This window comes from Bufo bufo, chromosome 3 (genome assembly GCF_905171765.1).
Source record: "Bufo bufo chromosome 3, aBufBuf1.1, whole genome shotgun sequence".
NCBI classification, from domain to species: Eukaryota; Metazoa; Chordata; class Amphibia; order Anura; family Bufonidae; genus Bufo; species Bufo bufo.
Genome location: NC_053391.1, coordinates 491,360,321 through 491,382,166, shown reverse-complemented (window position 1 = coordinate 491,382,166; position 21,846 = coordinate 491,360,321). Strand labels below are relative to the sequence as shown.

Here is a 21,846-nt window from a genome sequence, read left to right as displayed (position 1 = left end):
AACTCACGAATTCACAATCACTATTATTACAAAAGGGTCTTAAGTTTGCACCCACTGAAAAATTGGACAAATTTTCTGTCTATATAGGGATCCAAAAATTTATACGGAACCTATGTTTAAAAAAACATTTCCTAAAAAATCCTGTAGGGAGAACTGACCCCAAAAATTTACCTACTAAAACCATTCTTAAAAATCGATCCACATTGTTTCCCAGGAATGAAATTAGTGCGGAAATGTCCACTTTTCAGAGAAATGTTGAAGTGGACATACGCAAATTAAAAACAAAGGGTCTGGGACAGGGGAACCTAACCAGACATGAATGTCATTCTATAAAACAATTACAGAAAAATGAAAAGATCACCATACGCCCCGCAGATAAGGGGGGCGGGACAGTGGTGATGAACACAGTTGATTATAATGATGAATGTTTGCGACAACTTAGAGATGTGAAGACATATGAGATGTTGAAAAAAGACCCGCTGGAGCATTTTGATCGTGAACTCAGGACACTGTGTAAGAGAGGTTTGGACTCAGCTGTCATTTCAAATCAAGAACATGATTTCATCTTGGGGACACAGAGGAGACTACCAGTCTTCTACTGTCTCCCCAAGGTCCATAAATGCATGATGAGAACACCTGGTAGACCGATTGTCTCGGGTATAGGTTCGATATCTTCAAATTTGTCAAAATATATCGACGTACAGCTTCAACCAATTGTGAAAAAAACCAGTTCTTATATTAGAGATACTACCCATATTATAAAAATATTAGAAGAACTGGTAGTAGAACCAGAGTGGATTATGGGGACACTCGACATACAATCTCTATATACTGTAATTGACCATCAACAAGGGATGTCAGCTATACAAGAACAAATGAATAGGGATGGAACAATAAAAGAGAAACATGTAGAGTTCATCATAGAGGGTATTGGGTATATCTTAACCCATAATTATTTTTATTTTGAAGGCCAGTACTATCTACAGAAATGTGGAACCGCCATGGGGACCAGATTCGCCCCAAGTTACGCAAATTTATTTTTAGCCGAATGGGAAGAAAATATCATTAAACCCAAACTTGGGGCGGATCTGGCCCTATGGCGTAGATTCATAGATGATATTATTTTTGTCTGGAAAGGCAGTAGAGGGACACTGGAATTGTTTTTGAAAGAGATAAACAATAATGTAATGAACTTAAGGTTCACCCCCAATATCACAGAAGTGATTGAATTCCTAGACTTAAAAATCAGGAAAGAGGGTAATAAATATATATGTAGTACATTTACCAAACCTACATCAAAAAATAGTTTCATCCAGTTTTCCAGCTGTCATCTGCCTAACTGGCTGATCAATATTCCTTTTGGCCAGTTCGGTAGAATTAAAAGAAATTGCACACAAGAAGGTGATTTTGAAATAGAAGCTGCAAAAATGAGAAACCAGTTCCTAAATAGACAGTACCCAGAGAAAATCCTAGATGAAGCATTAGAAAAAACAAAGAAAAAAGACAGACAATCTTGGTTCCAAGACAAAAAAGTAGCTAACAATGACACACAAGAAAGTGGTATAATTAATACCAGAATGATACTTCCCTTCAATAATATTCATAAGAGAGTACAGAAAATCATCAAAGCCCATTGGCATCATATTTTGAGTGATCGGGTAATCGGCCATTTAATGCCCACTGGGCCACTTCTAACATTCACCAAAGCCCCTAATTTGGGTCTTAAAATAGCCCCAACAATTAAGAAACCAATAAAACAGGACAATTCAATCATGGGTACCTGGATGAAATTAAAGGGCTTTTTCAAATGTGGTAGATGCATGGCATGCAAGATTACCCCAACACCAAAGAAAATATCAACAATCTCTTCCACCCAAAATGGATATAAATGGGAAATGAAGGAATGTCTAACCTGCAATACCACGGGTGTTGTCTACCTGATCCAGTGCCCCTGTAAAAGACAGTACATAGGACGCACCAAACGACCCTTGAAAACTAGGTTGGCGGAACACATCTCAAATATCCGTAAGGGATATGACAAACATTGTCTTTCAAAACATTACAGAGATGTTCACAATAAAGATCCGTCCAACCTTGTCTTCATGGCACTGGAGAAGGTGGATATACACTGGCGGGGAGGGAACTATATTAAACAGATGTCTAGGATGGAGTCAAGACGTATCTATGAGTTTGGATCAATGCTACCGGCTGGTCTGAATGCTGATCTTGAGATCTTTGGATTCTTGTAGGCTGGGTGCCCCAGATCCGACTCATATGCCGCAGTTTGGTCGATTACCGACACTGCGCCATTGACTCGGGCTGTGGCCCCCAGCCCTCAGACATCCAATCAATATGTCATCCACTATACATTCATCTTATATTCACCTGTCAGTTAATTAGCCCTAGATTAGGGAAATTGGCCATGGGGTCACTATTCAATGTGAAGATCTATCATGTCTCTGGGGTCCATGCAAGATCCCCACCAAATGTCCATAATGTTCATAATGTTTTAAATGTTCATTTCGTCAGGTTTTATAGAATATGTATGCTCTATACTAATGTTTTTTATATATTTTTATAAATTTTATTTTTAATATTTTAAACTATCATGTTTCATTTATATTAATATATTTTATACTGCAATTATATTAGATGACCAAGCACATTTATGATGGCTAGAATAATGGAAGATCTATTCCATCTATATGGATATTAGAGAATGTATTATTTGCCAGTGAGAAATTTTAAAATGATATATCTCAGTAAAGTAACCAGCAATAATAAATTCATTTATACCCTGAGTCTACAAGAGAAGTAGAACCATGCAGCACCAAAAAACGCATATGTGCTCAAAAAACCGTGTGGAAAACGCATGCAAAGAAACCGCAAGTGCATTCTAAAATGGAAAATCCAGGCTTCCATATTTTTGTGGGTGCCGTTTGGGATATAAAAGGCGGAGGCATACAGGTGTCAAGGCACCACTGAGGAAGGGAAGGCTAATTCCCGAAACGCGTCTGGGCTGGACACCTGTAAAAAGTACCTCCGTTACTACTAGCGTGGCCACGCTACGAACATTACAGCTGTAAGACAGAGTAAAGTGTATCGGAACAGATCAACTCGGACCAAAGAGGCTGTTTCTGTATTCCAGCCGGAACGGCAACAGGCACGGACCAACCAAGTTCCGCTCCAATTCCCGCGATAGTTCGGGATAGCCGGCGAGAGACGCTGGAAGCGTGACGCTGAGACTTACCTGCACCGCTCGACTGTCGTTTGGATTAGAAGGAAGGTAAGAGCTAATCCTTCCCAAAAGCACCAATTGAGCAGAGTGATGAATACCTACGGCTATTAAGCCTGGAATTACTTCGGAGATTCAGTCATTTGAATGCCCTCTTGAGAACTCTGTGGACGGTATACGTTCCTTGCCTTGGGTATATTCCTATCTACTTGTGACACAGGATTGATATATGGGATAAGACTATATCCTGACTACACTTGTACCAGCAGATTTGTGTCCAATTACCACCACCCTGGCGGTCTGATGGGATATTGAGAGGACTATCTGCAAAGTGTTGAATCCCAACATATCTATTTGGCATTAGTATTTTTGATGTTTTATTGATGTTTTATTTATCTTAATTGGTAATATCATACATGTATTAACTGATTTAATAAAATTTTTAGAATAAGTCCAAGTGCCAGAGTGCTCACCTATATCTTACTAATTAATTGTTACACCTGACTAGAGGGTGGGTGTCCCTCTAATTTGGGTTAGTAGCACCTGATTTCCATAGCCCTGCCTGAAGTGAGCCACCATATTGTATAACACTCATCAGCTTTTGGCTGAAGCTTCCGCTTTCAGATTTGCATTTTTGCCCACTTACTGCATGCATCATACTGAGAGATAGTCGGGACACTAAGGGGGAAAATTTTATTCCTCTTATACAGTACCTTTTTGTTGTGTAGAATAGTCGTAAATCCAGTGGATTTGCGTCTTTAATGCATTTGCAACTTTTCTAGTCACAATCTGCATTTTTCCGCTGCATTTTACCATTGGTCCTGGTTAATTCATAATTATTTACACCAGAAACTTGTGTGGACTGCACCCACACTGACACTGACTTTATGTGCTAAACAAGGTTTAGAGATCCCAGTGAAGCCAGCTGGATCCCTAACAAATATCAGGAAAATAATCTGAATAGGATTCTATGAGAAGCTACTAATGATGTTACACAAGCATATCTTACATAGCTTACAATATTAATCAGCATCCCTGTGATTTTCTTAAACATTTTTCATTTGTTCTTCAAACATTTTATATTGGGCGCTGCCTATTGATTTAATATTATCTTAATAGTAAAATAAAAGTTACGTTTTACTAATGTAGGATAGGTAGCAGTCGGGTGGATTAGTGTCCCCTAGGAGGCAATTATGTATATGCATGATGTTATAATTACCCAGCACATACCCTAGGGCTGTGATGGCTAACCTCCAGCACTCCAGCTATGATAAAACTTCTACTCCCAAGATGTTCATTTGCTTGGCTGTTCTCAGAACTCCAAATAAATCAATGGAGCATGCTGGGAGTTGTAGTTTCACCACAGTTTATCCATCACAGCCCTAGGGTATAATCTAAGCTTTGTATGGTCTATAAGAAAAAAATGAATGCAGATGGAAGCCCTCTGTTTTCAAGGATCCATTTTTTATGGACCAAAAATCGGATACAACAATGTGCATGAGACCTTCATGCACTGATGAAGTGGAGTCCATTGCAGGTTTTTGCACATGGTTACGTGTCACACTCCCTCTCATCAGTGTAAAGGCAGAAATGAAGCTTGTTCAAAAAAGGCATTGTTAAGAAAGTTGAGAAATATAATTAATTCAATTGTGTTAACCTTTCCAGGTATTTCTTGGATGTGGCCAACCTAAATCACTTCATTCATCAAAAACATTGAGATCATTCTCAGGACGACATAGCATATATTTCAAATCCTACAGTTTACATGAAAAACCTACAACTGCTGCTGGAACAAGTATGGACAGGCTGGTATGTCATATTTCTTATAATATACGATTAATAAGCATATTGTATACAAATAATCTTAGAGAATAAAAGTAAAAAAAGTCTATTTTTTTGCCTTTTATATATGAAGGGTTGAAATATCGAACATTGGTAAGAGATATTCAATAGTTTGAAGGATGATTTCTAGACATGCCATTATGTAAACATATATGGCTCCTATTGGTTTAAGAAGCTGTTCAGTAATATTGGTCAGACTAGTATCATAAATCTTTTTTTTGCATTTTTGCCTTTTCTACATATATTTTTTTTTTTACTTTAAAGTACAGATAAGCAACGTTTTGAAATATTTGATTTGGTTGATTTGCCAACCTTTGACAAGAAATTAGATTTGTTACGAATTAATTTGTAACAAATAGCAATAAATCAGGTATACCCAGGCCACTCTGCCTAATCATATTCATCCCACTTGGTTGCCTAATCTCAGTGTGAAGGCTTGGAACTTACCTGCAGGGAGAGTGCAGGGAGAGTGCATCGTTGTGTACATTACGTTCTAGTGCACCAACATTCATAGTCAATCCGTTATGTAGGTAGTGTGCCATCAGTATTACAGGTGTTATTTATCGCCATCTACGTCACTGTCCAGTGCACCAAGATTCATAGCGTATCCCTTCTGTTAAACAAAAAGTAAAGCATACAGCACCCTTCAGTAAAGCAAAAAAGCAGTGCGAGCCCAGGCAGTGCAGTGCCAGTGCAAAATTAAGAAATAAAGGCAGCACCAATAAAATAGTGGAGAATTTTTTTTTTTTAAAGCATGTTGTGGCAGTCCAAACACATGCTTTTTAATCCCTTCTGTTAGCTGTAGATTTACAGGTCACTGTTACCCTCAGGTCTAATTTATCGCCGTGGACTTAACCATGCAGTGCTCCAAGATTCAAGTACTGGCCCCATGACTGAGTGGGCGATGTGGCAGTAACAGTGACAGTATTAGCCCCATGACTGAGTGGGGGTGGTAGTAGCAGTAGCAGTGACAGTAGTGCCCTTATGACAGAGTGGGGAGGGTGGCAGCAGCATCAGTGGCAGTAAGGCTGTGTTCACATCGCTGTTTATTTTTCCGTTCTTCAGAGCCATCAGAAGAACAGAAAACAAAAAAACAAAGCCGGTATTTTGAGCATCCATAAAGCCTCTTTCAGACGGTCTAGTAATTATAAGCCAAAACCAGGAATGGGTGCAAAACAGAGATCAAATGTAATAGAAATAGTTGCATCTCTTCTGTGTTTTGGACTCACTCCTGCTTTTGGCTTACAAATACTGATCAAATACTGATGCTATGCCCTCTGCTGCTCTGAAACCTACACTGCCAAGTATGGCATTTTCCTTTCTCCACTGCATGATGCCTGGCTGCTGCTGCTTATATGAACCCATGCACTGCTAGTGTGTTCTTCACAGATAGTCTCCCGAATAGCAGACAGTATACCCCTCCCACGTTCGGCTGCAGATCACCCACTGCTTCCACCTTGCTGTCTCACGGGCATGCTTCCACCCTGCTGTCTCATGGGCAAGCTGCCAGACTCGCCCCCTGATGATGACGATGCTCCCTCTTCACCCAGCTTCCATTTGTGATCAGCTACATCATCATGTAAATCTGTTTGGTCATCACTTCTGTCACCCTCACCTGTTTCTTGCACACGTCCCTGACCTCTCTCAACATGCTTCAACCCCACTGTGGTCATCGGTAGTTGCACACCTAGAGGAATCCACAATGGACCTCTCCTCAAAGTCTGTGCTGGCCTGTAACTGTTGACTGCCCTCACAAAGCTCATCCCCGCTGAAAAGTGGAGCAGAGCTGGTGGCATGCCTTACTTGACTAGCAGAAGAAACTGCAAAAGCAGGAGGCAAGTTCAAGACACATGAGGGCACAGAGGCAGTTTGTGGCCATGCCAAGTAAATGTGGTGTCAGAGGAACCCACCGATTGCTGGCTGTCTGTATCTGTTGTCATTTGCCGGGGAGAATTGCCCATAGATCCTAAAGGGAAATTTTCCGGTGGACCAATGCCCAGGGGGCCTCCCAAGCCTTCCTCTCTGCCATTGGCCTGGTACATAATGAGCTCTCACCGGTAATTGATGCTGTGAAAATCAAGTACTTGTGTACCCAGGCCACACATGCCCTCCTGAATTCAAGTATTGTGGCCCACACCTCATCTCCTAAGCCCCCTGCTCCATACCTTAATCAGAAACAACTAGAGGACAGAAAATGGCAGCTATTGATGGTCACCACAGAGGAAAAGCATTTGGGACAATATATTGTGCTGAACTGTGTTATGTGGTTCTGCTGCGATGGTATTTTGCATTTCTGACCCCACCTACTTGAGTTGCCACCCATTCTGTCAATGTGGTTCTGCCTACAACACAGGGCCACTTAAAAAAAAAAAATTCTACGGCCACTTTAAGTTCCCAGTCACTTCAGGAGATGATGAAGAGCGAGTCAACCATTCAAGTACTGCTGGATTGTTGGTCAAAACCCGACCGCTGGATGACAGTGGCAGCTCTGGCCTGTTGCTGCAGCTGCTACTACCACCTCCCCCTTCTTCTGCTGCTACTTGTGTTGGCTACAGCAACATTTTTGCCACTGCCCTTTCCTTTGGAGGGTCCAAGCAACTGTCTGTTGGTCAGTAATGTAAAATAAGAGTTTCAGACTAAGAGATTAACTGTGAATGTGCCAGTAGTTCAACAAGACGCAGAGGGCAATATATTAGACTGCTATTTAATACTGAGGCACAGTAATTCTACATATAAACTAACAGATTAAATGGGATTGTGTCAGCAGTTGACCGAGATGCACACAACAATATATTAGACCATCCTTTAATATTGTGGCACAGTAATTCAATATATAAACTGGAAGATTAAAGAGGACATTGCGCCATTGTACCCCTCGTTCTTTTTTGGCGCCCTGTATGCTAATTAATAGCATAAAAACAGGGAGGAGGAGACATCAGCTTTTCTCAGTGGGCATCTCTCCTATCTGGCTGTGGAGCTGTCCAATCACAGGGGAGCATGTCACAGTCATTGAAAAAAAAACAGTTCACCTTCTCCCTGGCTGTGACACGCTCCGCTGTGGTTGGAGCTGATTTCTTGATGAATCTGATTCCACTGAATTAGGGCTTCTTTTGTAGAGAAGTGGGGTCCACAGTGAAGTTAGGTCTGCTGTCTCTATATGTCCCTTCACTACCCCTGCCTACAAACGGAGCTTCTGCCCCAAAAGGGGCAACCCCACTTCTCGGTGGCTAAGCCCTTAATGCCTGTACAATAACCCTCATGTAATGCCCAACTTCCACAGGTTGGATCCCAAGATTTGAACATCCCGACTAGTGTTGATCGAGCACCAAAGTACTCGGTTGCTCGAGTAGAACACTTTGGGATGCTCGGGTGAGCTACAGAGCAACAGAGCACAATGGAAGTCAATGGGAGAACCAGAGCATTAAACCAGGCACCCCCTGCTCTGAAGAGGGGAGGATGTCTGGTTCACAGGAAAAGGTCAGAAATTGATGGAAACACCACTGAAATGGTTCGGGAACAGCATAGGGAGGATGTCTGGATGGATCTTGGACTCCCAGGTCGCTGCTGGGAACGATGTTGTCGGAGTAGTATGCCACTTTTACAGTCTGACAATAATACGCACCAAACCGAAGATAAAATAAATTTTAGAGGAAAAATTGTTAGGAAACATTCTTTCCTGTATATTTACTTGTATATAAAGTGCAAGTGCAACCTGTATATCACATAAAGGAGGGCCTTATTCACATTTTGGTACAATTGTTCAGGTAGTGGGACTCCTACACTCATAAAGGAACCGGCACTCCAATACACCTTTTATTACACATAAAGGAGGGGGCATCATACACACCCTTGAAAAATTATACTGGTGACCCTCAAAAACATTAGGATCAAGGGCCTGCTGGTGACCCTCTAAAACATTAGGGGCGAGGGCTTGCTGCAGATCTGACCCTCTAAAATATTAGGGGTGAGGGTCTGCTGCTGAGCTGACCCTCTAAAACATTAGGGGCGAGGGCCTGCTGCTGATCTGACCATCTAAAATATTAGGGGCAGGGGCGTAACTAGAAGTGACTGGGCCCCATAGCAAATATTTGTAAGGGCCCCCCCAGCGCGCTTCGCACCTCCCTCCTCCTGTGTAAACCCCACTCCTTTGGCACAGTGAAGCAGTATACTGTATATTGTGGGGCACAGTGTAGGCTAAACTTACAATTACTTGACTTGGCCCTTGGGGATCTCGGACGCCACTTCAACACTTTGGCCGGGGACTCGGTGGAGCTGATGTTGTGTTTTATCCTAATGAGAAAGATTTCATAATAAGGATTTGGAGAAGGGGCAGAGGGATAGCAGAGCGGGGAGAGGCTGGTGCTGTTACTAGGGGGTCATACCATGGGGGAGTAATAAAGCCCACCATAATGCCCCCCCAGTAGAAATAATTCTCCTTATAATGTGACAGTGCAAAAATACCCCCTTGTAATGCCCCCAGTTGAGCTGAAGTCCCCATAGTGCCCCCATAGTGCCCCCATAATGTCCCAGTATAAAATACCCCTATATAGTGCCCCCAGTAAATTCCCCCATAGTGCTCCTCTCCCCCCTTCCTGCTAGTGCCCCCCATAATGTACCAGTATAAAATGTCCCATTATATAGTGCCCCAGTAGATGCCCCTCAGTGTCCGGCCTCTGATAGGCTGCCGGCCTAGTGTCCCCCATAATGCCCCCCAATAATGTGCCAGTAAGTGTCCCCATAGATGCCCCCCCATCATGTGCCAGTATCAAGTGCCTCTCTCCTCCCCCCCACATGTCCCAGTATCATAGTGCCATCTCCCCCCCAATGTGCCAGTATCAAGTGTCTCTCTCCTTCCCACCCCCCATGTGCCAGTATCATAGTGCCAACCCCCCCCCATGTGCCAGTATCAAGTGCCTCTCTCTTCCCCCCCCATGTCCCAGTATCATAGTGCCATCTCCCCCCCCAAAAAAAGTGGCAGTATCAAGTGCCTCTCCCCCCCATGTGCCAGTATCATAGTGCCAAACCCACCCATGTGGCAGTATCAAGTGCCAAACCCCCCCCCACGTGCCAGTATCAAGTGCCTCTCTCCTCCCCCCATGTGCAAGTATCATAGTGCCATCTCCCCCCCAAAAAAAGTGGCAGTATCAAGTGCCTCTCCCCCCCATGTCCCAGTATCATAGTGCCATCTCCCCCCCAAAAAAGTGGCAGTATCAAGTGCCTCTCCCCCCCATGTGCAGTATCATAGTGCCAAACCCACCCATGTGCCAGTATCAAGTGCCAAACCCCCCCCCACGTGCCAGTATCAAGTGCCTCTCTCCTCCCCCCCATGTGCCAGTATTAAGTGCCTCTCTCTTTCCCCCCATGTCCCAGTATCATAGTGCCATCTCCCCCCCCCCCAAAAAAAGTGCCAGTATCAAGTGCCTCTCTCCCCCCCATGTGCCAGTATCATAGTGCCAAGCCTTCCCTCCCACGTGCCAGTATCAAGTGCCAACCCCCCTCCCACGTGCCAGTATCAAGTGCCTCTCTCCCCCCCACCCATGTGCCAGTATCAAGTGCCAAACCCCCCTTCCCACGTGCCAGTATCAAGTGCCTCTCTCCTCCCCCCACATCTCCCAGTATCATAGTGCCATCTCCCCCCCCCCCCCCAAAAAAAAGTGCCAGTATCAAGTGTCTCTCTCCTTCCCACCCCCCATGTGCCAGTATCATAGTGCCAAACCCCCCCCATGTGCCAGTATCAAGTGCCTCTCTCTTCCCCCACATGTCCAAGTATCATAGTGCCATCTCCCCCCCCAAAAAAAAAGTGGCAGTATCAAGTGCCTCTCCCTTCCCATTGCCAGTATCATAGTGCCAAACCCACCCATGTGCCAGTATCAAGTGCCAAACCCCCCCCCCACGTGCCAGTATCAAGTGCCTCTCTCCCCCCATGTGCCAGTATCATAGTGCCAACTCCCCCCCAAAAAAAGTGGCAGTATCAAGTGCCTCTCCCCCCATGTCCCAGTATCATAGTGCCATTTCCCCCCCCCCAAAAAAAAGTGCCAGTATCAAGTGCCTCTCCCCCCCCTCATGTGCCAGTATCAGGTGCCAACCCCTCTCCCCCCCATGTGCCAGTATCTGGTGCCAACCTCCCTCCCCCCATGTGCCAGTATCAGGTGCCAACCCCCCTGCCCCCATGTGCCAGTATCAGGTGCCAACCCCTCTCCCCCCATGTGCCAGTAACAAGTGCCTCCCACTCCCCCCATGGCAGTAACAGTCGGGTATTAAAAAAATAAATTAACACTTCTACTTACCTCCATGTCAGCGATGCGATGCAGCCTCTTCCTGTGTCCCGCCCTGTATGTCCATATATGGAGTCAGTGCTTGTATTTCAGAAAAGTTTCGGCTGGGATTCGAACCCACGACCTTCTGCATCAGAGGCAAAGCACTTAACCACACAGCCATAACAGCTGCCTTGCCAATGACTGAAAAAATATGAGACTTCTACTGTTATAGCTGGCTAAGTGTACATCTATACACATGACAGCTGCCCCAGTACTGCTATATCTCTATATGTACAAAAATAGATTACACAAAGAGTAGCGTAAAGCGGTGGTAAAGCCCCGCTCATTCTATTTTACCTGCTTGCCTGTTATACCTTTTGCGGTTTTTTTGCTTCCTGACTAAACATTTACCATGTGTTTTCTCTTGTAATTGTTGTGTAAATTGCACATGCACTTTACTATCCGCCTAAATTAGTTGAATAGGTATATATATATATATATATATTCAAAGACCCGCATTGGAGGGTTATCTCTCCTTTTTTCTGCTTATATAATAGCTTGCACTTGCACTTTATATTTGATGATATTACTTGTACTCCTACCAACAGTGGGTACTCTTTCAATATATATTTCATATGGTAGCTTTGTTTTATTTAGAAGTATTTATACTTGGTCATTTCTGCTTTTACATTTTTTTGTACTCTACAAACTCTCCCAGGATTGTGCTGCACTTTGTGCATTTGTCTGTCATCTCTTTGTATGTTTTTAACTATATATTTAATAAAACAATATTTTTACAGCTTATTAGCTCTCAGTGTTCTTTTATAGGTTTTCTATATCTCTATATGACAGCTGTCCCAGCACTCTCAGCTCTGCTATATCTCTATATATGATAGCTGCTCCAGCACACCCAGCTCTGCTACATCTAATACACATGACAGCTGCACCAGCACACTCAGCTCTACTATATCTCTATATATGACAGCTGCCCCAGCACACCCAGCTCTGCTACATCTATATATCTCAAAATATTGCTATACAGTAGATAGATATATAGAGATATAGCAAAGCTGAGTGTGCTGGGGCAGCTGTCATGTGTATAGATGTAGCAGAGCTGGGTGTGTTTGGGCAGCTGTCATGTGTATAGATGTAGCAGAGCTGGGTTTGCTGGGGCAGCTGTCATATATAGAGATATAGTAGAGCTGAGTGTGCTGGTGCAGCTGTCATGTGTATTAGATGTAGCAGAGCTGGGTGTGCTGGGGAAGCTATCATATATAGAGATATAGCAGTGCTGGGTTCAATCAGTGGCACTGCAGCCCTTATGGCTGTGTGGGTAAATGCTTTGTCTCTGATACATGAAGGTTGTGGGTTTGAATCCCAGACACATCAGGAGACAGTAAGATTAAGATCACATTAGAGAGGGGGGCCTGGTCCGCTGCTGCTGTGAAGGGGCCCTGAACAACAAGAATCGATCATATTTAACTAACTTGAAAATAAACTGTCACACACGCTGCCAGTGTGACGGGCCCCGAAGCAGCCGATTCCCCGGTAGTTACGCCACTGATTAGGGGTGAGGGTCTGCTGCTGAGCTGACCCTCTAAAACATTAGGGGTAAATGCCTGCTGCTGATCTGACCCTCTAAAACATTAGGGGTGAGGGTCTGCTGCTGAGCTGAACCTCTAAAACATTAGGAGCCCGGGCAGCCTTATAAGCATGTTGATATGATGGAGAAGGAGAAGGAGGACAAGAAAAGGAAGATTGAACCATATACCCTTTTTTGTGGTGGAAGGGGTGCATGGGAATACAGTGTATTCAATACACCATAAAAACCACATTTAAAGTGCCTTTATATTCAGCCGCTTTCCTCTGGTGGAGTAGAGAAGTCAGGGGCAATCCAGGCCTTGTTCATTTTGATAAGAGTCAGTTGACAGTCGGATGCGCTTATCAGTTATTATGCCCCCAGCAGCACTAAATACCCACTCTGACAAAACGCTGGGGGCAGGGCAGGCCAGAACCTCCAAGGCGTAGAGCACCAGTTCATGCCACGTGTCCAGCTTGGACACCCAATAGTTATAATGCACAGAGGAATCACTGAGGATGCTGAAATGGTCTGCTACATACTCCTTCACCATCTTCCAAAACTTTTCCCTCCTTATGACACTAGGCTGCGCATCAGGTTGAGGGTGCTGGCAGAGTGTCATGAAACTGTCCTAGGCCTTGGAGAGTGTTGCCCTGCCTCTGTTGAAACTGCTGTGTGTTCCCCTTGTCAACTCTCCTCGGTTGCCCTAGGAATTACGTACTCTGCCGCCATCGTTGTCAGCTGGAAAATTTTTGGAGCAATTTTTCCACAAGGACCTTCTGGTATTGCACCATTTTGCTAGTCCTCTCCACCACAGGAATGAGAGATGAGAACTTCTCTTTGTAGCGGGGGTCTATAAGGGTGAACAACCAGTAATCAGAAGGATGACTCTCAATCTCCTCATCATTTTCCTCCTCTTTGGCCCATCCACACTGAACAGATGGAATAAACCTGCTATGGGTACTACCCTCTGTAGCGGAGGCAACCGTCTCCTGCTCCTCATCATCATCATCCAATTTACGCTGAGAAGACGAACTGAGGGTGGTCTGGCTATCACCCTGTGTACTGTCTTCCCCCATTTCCACCTCTTCCACATGCAAAGCGTCGCTTGTGAAGAGCGGAAGCTGACTGGAAAGGCGACGAACATGTTGCAGCTGGTATTCCACTACTTCCCTCTGCTGCTCACAAAGCCTGACCAACATGTGGAACATGGAGTTCCAGAACATGCTCACGTCGCACAACAGTTGGTGAGCTGGCAATTGCAAGCGCTGCTGCAGCAGCGTTGCCAGACCGGCGGCAGCTGTAGAAGACTTTCTGAAATGGCACACCAGTAGCTCAGGCAAATTGGGGTAGGTTTTGAGAAACAGCTGAACCACTAGGTTGAACACATGGGCTAGGCATGGTATGTGTGTGAGCTTGCCGAGTTCCAAAGCCGCCACCAAGTTACGGCCATTATCAGACACAACCATGCCTGGTTGTAGGTTGAGTGGCAAGAGCCACAGCTCAGTCTGGTCCCTTATACCCTGTGTGGGGATTGGCTCTGGTAGTTAGGACTAGCGGATGCAGTATAGAGGCAAAGTACACAGTTCTTGAATCAAACAGCAGTGTTTATTCACACATTGGTGTATATCAAAATGCAGATAAGGTGTATCACAAAACGCAGGTGGCTTGGTGTTTGTTCACACACAAGGAAAGTCTATAAACAATAAGTCACCTTTTCTCCTGGGTGTTAATTCACACCCTTTTAGCAGTTCAACCTCATCAAGTCCATAGGCAGCCTGTTCACCTTTAGAGGGGCCTGAGTCCTCCAGCCCGGCTCAAACCTCAAATCCCAGCACAGCCCTCAGTTCACAGCACACAGACTCCTAAGCTCCAATGTCAGAGGGAGCTACATCCACCACACCTGGCAGTGCTGGCTGGTTTTTATGCCTGGAACATGGTGAGTAGTCACCCACCGAGGACTTTGACTACTCCCAGTAATAGCCATCTTGGATCATCTATGACAGCCATGCTAAATCTCAAGGTGTCAATTAGCAATAGTTGCTGCTGACACATAAGAATACCGGCTTTTACTTCACAGAGGCCAGGAACCTCGGTGTCAGATACCTTCCATCCACGATGATTCCAGGTACCTTCTTACACTTGCCACACCTCTGCGGCAGTGTGCTGTTTGTCACCTAAGCAAATTAGTTTCAGCACGGCATGTTGCCGCTTCCCCACTGCAGTGCTACACTGCTTCCAGCTACTGACTGATGGCTGACTGGTGCTGCAAGATAAGAATTCAGAGGTGGAAGTGGAGGAGGAGGTGGAGGAGGAGAAGAGGGGTTTCAGCCACTAATGTAGGTGGTGGCGGAAATCCTGATGGAAGTAGGGCCCAGAATACTTGGTGTCGGTAGCACCTTTGCCATGAGAGGGTATGACTCGCTCACGGCCTCCACAATGTTCACCCAGTTTGCCGTCAGGGAAATGCAGCATCCCTGACCACAAGCACTTGTCCATGTGTCAGTAGTTAAGTGGACCTTCCTAATAACTGCGTTGGTCAGGGTACAGGTGATGTTACGGGACACATGCTGGTGTAAGGTGGAGACAGCACACCGGGAAAAATAGTGGCAGCTGAGGACTGAGTAACGAGGGACGGCCACCGCCATCAGGCTGCGGAAAGACTCAGTGTCCACAAGCCTAAATGGCAACATTTCCAGGGTCAGCAATTTTAAAAAGTGTGCATTTAGTGCTATGGCCTGTTGGTGGCTGGGTATCTGCACTTTCGTTCAAAAGCCTGGGGTATGGACTTCTGTAAGCTGTGCTGGGACACAGAAGTGGATGTGCTAGCTGATGGTGCTTGCGAAGGTCCAGGTGAAGGGCGGGAGGCATCTGGGCCTGCGTCTTGGACAGGGGATTGGCCAGCACGTAACACAGGGAAAGAGGAGGCAGTGGTGTGACCCGCAGACATTGATCGTGGACCCAGGCGTTCGGACTACCTATTAGGGTTCTTTGATGCCATGTGGCAGATCATGCTGGTGGTGGTGAGGTTGCTAGTGTTCACGCCCCTGCTCATTTTGGTATGGCACAGGTTGCAAATGACACCTACCCCTTGGCAAGGGAGATTGCCGCAAAGGGGGTGCTCCGGGAAACAGTTGCGGGCCTGTTTGGTGTGGCCTGCCTTCTCCCTTTTGCCACCCCACTGCCTTTTCCAGCCTGCTGCGGTGCAGCGGATCCCTCCCCCACTGTACTGCTGTCCTTGCTCGGCTTGCCACCTTCCCAGGTTGGGTCAGTGATTTCATCGTCCACCACCTCCTCTTCCGTTTCCTCACTCTGGTCATCATCCTGACTTGTTGACATAACAAGAACCTCACTTATTGACAACTGTGTTTCATCCTCATCATCAACCTCTTGAGAAACTAATTGCGGTTGACTTATTGACAACTGTGTCTCATCATCATCATCCACCTCGTGAAACACTAATTGCCGTACCCCACCGTCATCTTCTTCTGACTGTGGATGCTCAAGAGTTTGGGAATCAGTGCACAAGATCTCCTCATGCCCCTTTTCAAGCGGGCTTGGCGAGAAGCCCAATTCAAGGAATGGTGATGAAAAGAGCTCCTCGGAATATCCGAGTGTGGGATCACTTGTTTGCCAAGACTCTCCATGGTGGGAGGAAGGAGGATCAGGGTGAGGATTCTGTTGACCAGACTCTTGGTTACTGAGACTGGACTTTGTGGAAGACAGGGTGGTGCTTAACCGACTGGAAGCATTATCTGCTGCAATCCAACAGACCACCTGGTCACTGGTGTGACTTCGAGAGTGGTGTCCTGCACCGCCCTGCACACTGGGACATGAAGCTAGGTATCGTGGATAAGTGTGTTTCTTGTGCTCTGGCAGCAGGCACACTTTTACCACGGCCTCTGCGTGTACCTTCAGCAGCACGGCCACTTCCCTGTCCTTTACTGCTCGCCTTGAGCATATTAAATGGTATATATGCTTGCAAGTATGTCACACGTACAGTAGCACAGGTTTTGTAAGTGAATGTCACAGATATTTAGGATGCGCAAACATTATACAGGAGATGTAGCGCAGGTAATGTCGCTGTCACCAGTGGCAAAAATATTTGTGAATGTCACAGATATTCAGAATTTGCAAACGTTATACAGGAGATATAGCGCAGGTAATATTACACTGGATGTCACAGATATTTAGGATGCGCAAACGTTATACAGGAAATGTAGCGCAGGTAATGTAGCTGTCAGCAGTGGCCAAACAATTGCGCTGAATGTCACAGATATTTAGAATGTGCAAATGTAACACAACAGATGTAGCAGAGGTTGTGTCACTGTCAGCAGCGGCCAATCAATTGCACGCAATTTAGCGCAGGTTGCGCAAATAATTTATATTGCAACCAGATAAAACTCTAGTCCTTAAAAGTACTATTGGGTCTCTAACACCTTTCAACACTAAACCCTGCCTAAAAAAAAATAATTCCTGTCCCTACACTATCTGTCCCTTCTTTTGCAGCTCTCCCTGACTAAGACTGAGCCGAACCACGTGTCATTGGGTGCTTTATAGCACCCGATGACGCGTTCCGGCCAACTAATCACTGTAATGCCAGTAACCAACATGGCTACGGCATCACAGTGAGTGCCAGTACTACCCTGCACGTTTATTGGCTGAATAGCAGCTAACAAACGTGCGGGGAGGAGACTCGAGCATCGGGATCGAGCACACGCAGTGTTCGGCCGAGCATGCTCGCCCAACACTAGTCCTGACATGTTTATCCAGTGCCTAGGATATACTGGTTCTTCAAGGGACCTTGGGTTAACTAGGCTATATAGACAATACTGTGTTAGAGATCCAGTGGCCACCTCACATAGATGTTAGTGTGCACACTTGGGTTAGTTCATCTAACATCTATGTATGACACATAGTGTCCTGGCTACAGCATAATTATTTACCAAATTAACCAATATTCAATAAGGTAGTGCCTTTAGTATACGAAATATTAAGTGACATTATTGTGGGAGTTTTGTATTTGATTTTTTAGCGATATTAATTAAAGGTTATTTTTTAATAGGGGTATATAATTTTGTTCTGTGATACAGGATTGTGGCAGCAGATCAACAAGATGGATATGGCGATTACAATCAACCTGCACTGTCCCTGCAATCTCCCTATGCTTTTCCTGCAGTGTCATAAAACTCTCCTGACGATCTCACTACACTATCCCTGCATTGATCCTGCATTCTCCCTATCCAAAATTCTACAATTTAAAGCTTACGGCAACACTGTCGCTGACACATAAGCACTTGTCACATCTTTCCCTAAGCTAATCACAGTGAAATGGTGTAGAGTGCGCGGGATAAAGTTTTTTTATAGGGCTGTGACATCACAGAGGATGATTATCTGCGGATTAGCTGGCTGCACAGCATTATGGGTCATATTGATTTCCCAGTCTTCTTATTTTCACTTTGTAACACGTGCAACAAAAATCTGATTTGTTAGCACAGAGTGCAAGGAAATTCGGCTTTGCAACAAATTGAATTTTTCCTAAACTTCAGATCGAATTCTGCTTTGGATGCTTCGATTCGCTTCACACTACTTTAAAGTATTTAGTGAATTATAAAATTTGCTACAGGCAAGGCTTTTTTTGCCTTTGCTTTTGTGTTCTTAGTTTTTCTATTTATTTTTTATGTACCATTCTCTAGGCATGGGTTTTTCAGCCTTTTGTCCATTAGACATCTTTAGGAGTTTAAAAACACCTGTTTAAAGTATTACAATGCTGAAAAAATGCACAAAAAAAATCAAATTAGTATGCTAGCACACAGCGCATTTGCGAAGCAGTTGAAAACTGCGTGCAGTTGACTACATGCAGTTTCTGGGTGAACAAACATGCATTCACAGCGCAGTTTTCAATTTAGCCAGTTTGGCAGCCTTATTAAATCCCGATGTTCTGTCATAGAAATCATCTAAATGATTTAATTAATTTCAGCTGGCTACAATCAAAAACTGCATTGTGAATGTATATTTGTTAATGCAGTAACTGGTTTATAGCTACGCTGAAGCTGCACTGTTTGTCAGCAACATTAACCACTTGCCTACCACCGCACAACTTTATATGTCGTGGTGGTAGGCTCTTATCTGTTACCCGACGTATAAAAGTGCTGGGTTACATAGCGATCAGCCGGCGGCCCGTGCCAGCTGACAGCTGCAGTCACAGGGAGATGTGCCTCGCGGGAGCGTCAGGCAGTAATAGATGCTTGTAGCTCTGTGCTGCAAGGACCTATTACACTTTAAAATGTAAAAACAGGCAGGAAGCGCTTTTTGTTATTTAAGACAGTCACCTTCTGGCTATAAAATGAACTGTCAGCCTGCAGGATGACAATTAACCTCTTCCTGCCTTGACTGTGGCAGGAAGGGGTTAATTCACTTTAAAAAAATAAGAAAATAAAAAGTAAAAAAATTAATAAATAGTAAATAAAAATAAATAAAAAGTTATAGCAATAGTATTAGCAGTAGTATAGCAGACTACGTACACACCCATACAAACATCCTACCCCTTTTTTGTTCAAAAAAAGATTTATTTTATTTTATTTACTATTCTCCTTTTAGCAATAATATAGTGGAATTTGTGTGTGTAAAATATACAAACATACACACATTTTTTTATTTAAAAAATCTATGTATTTATTTTATTGAACAAAAAAGAGAAAATGGAAGGCAGCACAGCAGTAAATGAGTAAAACGAAGTGCCAGCGGCTGTAGAGGCGATCCACCACTTCCAGTGACAAAGGTCACTGCTTGAGAAAGGTTCCATTGAGTGGACCGAAACGTTGCTGTTATTTGGTGAATAAAGTGCCGTGGAGTTCATTTTATCTACATTATAGGGATTCATTTTAGCTATATTTAGCAGGATTTTTTTTCGGTCTAAAATATACAATCGCACACATTTTTTCATTTAGAAAAAAAAATAAAAAATTAATTAAAATGTTCAAATTTCCCCTAGATTAATATAAAAAAGTCACTTTAAAGAGGCTTGTAACGTTCTGACACCTTACAGGAATTTTCTGGCAGTACGGAGCAATAGAACCAGCAATAGAAAAATAGACCGCCAAAATGCACTCCAGTCTTTTGAAGTCTTGCGGCCGCCCCAGCCAGTAGATAAATTACATAAATAGCATCCATTTTCAGCGTACGGTAATGGTTTTAGAAATGTTTTGTCTTGAAACCTTTTGTAATAGTTAGAAAAATTTATTGATAAGAAAGGAAAAATATATTTTTTTCATAATTTAAAAAAATATATTATATCCATTATCTAATGGCATAAAAGAAAGGTTTAAGGTGTCCTGTGAAAAAATAATATCAAATAGATGTAGGCTGGCTCAAAAATTACCAGTAATCAATTATTTGCAGTTACACCTGAAAAATTGACCTGGCAAGGAAGGGGGATAAAACTCTGGTAATGAAGCGTTAATGCTTGGCATTTCTATGAGCAAAAAAAATCAAATGTGTAGAGGAAGCCTGAAAAAGAGATGTTTGGTGAATTGTTGTACTCAAGGTACAGTACATGTACTTCACACTCTTTAACAGCATCACGGTCCCTTCACAAACAAATTTGCATTGGTGTTTTTTTGAGCTGTAAAAATGGCAGGAAAACAGTATGTCTTATTTTTTAGGGCAGCTGTGTTTATTTGCTGTTTTTGTGCAGTTTTTCAGATGCTTTTTACAAACAGTGGGGAAGTTTTACTAAGGCCTCCTGCACACGACCGTATGGCTTTTTCAGTGTTTTGCGGTCCGTTTTTCACGGATCCGTTGTTCTGTTATTTGTTTCCGTTGTGTTTCTGCTTCCATTCCATTTTTCCGTATGGCATATACAGTATACAGTAATTACATAGAAAAAATTGGGCTGGGCATAAAATTTTCAATAGGTGGTTCCGCAAAAACGGAACGGATACGGAAGACATACAGAGTACATTCCGTATGTGTTCCGTTTTTTTTGCGGACCCACTGATTTGCGGCAATAATAGGACGTTCTATCTTTCAGCAGAACGGAAATACGGAAACAGAATGCATATGGACTACATTCAATTTTTTTTGCGGAACTGGTGAAATGAATGGTTACGTATACGGAACGCAAAAAACAGCCCGTAAATGGAAAAAAAACCTGTAGTGTGCAGGAGGCCTAAGGTTGTAGATGACGTAAACAACAGGCTGTTTAGATCTGCATCAGATACATGACAGTGGCTATGTCGGGATGATAAATATGGTGCAGGGACAGACAATTTTGTCTAACTGTATATAAACTATTGATTGGCTTCAGGGGCGTATACAGATCTCATAGGACCCCATAGCAAATCTTAGTATTGCCCCGTGCCTCACCCAGTTTCCCAGGACGCATGCAATAATCATTCCCAGGCAAAGCAGAGCACAGCGCCTCAGACTTCTGCTGAATTTATGTTTTACATTTTTTTTAAATTAATAAAAAACGTTGCCCTCCACCTTACCCACTTTATCTGATTTCTATGTAAAAAAAAAAAATTGCAAGAGGTGCTTCAGAAAAATGGCGTTGACTTTGGCTACAATGTTTCTCAACATGTTTACACACTGAAAAATACTACTACCAAAAAATGTTTGTGCTGTGTTTACTATTTCCTATAGACTTACATGCAGTGGCTTAACTTTAGTGGTAGCAGCAGTTGCAACCGGGCCCACAAACTACGGGGATCCACAGGCCCCTTCACCAAAATTAGTACTTGTTTGATCTTCTTTCTGGTTTCGTTTGGTGTCCACCATCCAAAGTATCATATATGAGACATTGGAGTGGAGGAGATATGGGAGCAAGATTTATGATGCTGGACATTTCACACTACCAGAAAGGAAATCATTAACCTTTTAATGTCAAAGGTCTTGGGGGTCAATATATAGTAACATAGTAACATAGTACA

General features: G+C 43.8%; 1 protein-coding gene across 1 annotated transcript in view; it reads left to right on the top strand.

The window, feature by feature from the left end:
* Positions 1-21,846, top strand: part of GPC6 (glypican 6) — a 1,575,810-nt gene that overhangs the window by 1,443,756 nt on the left and 110,208 nt on the right. The window contains exon 8 of the mRNA XM_040422335.1: positions 4,901-5,044. Coding sequence (XP_040278269.1) covers positions 4,901-5,044 — 144 coding nt within the window. The remainder of the gene's footprint in view (positions 1-4,900; positions 5,045-21,846) is intronic.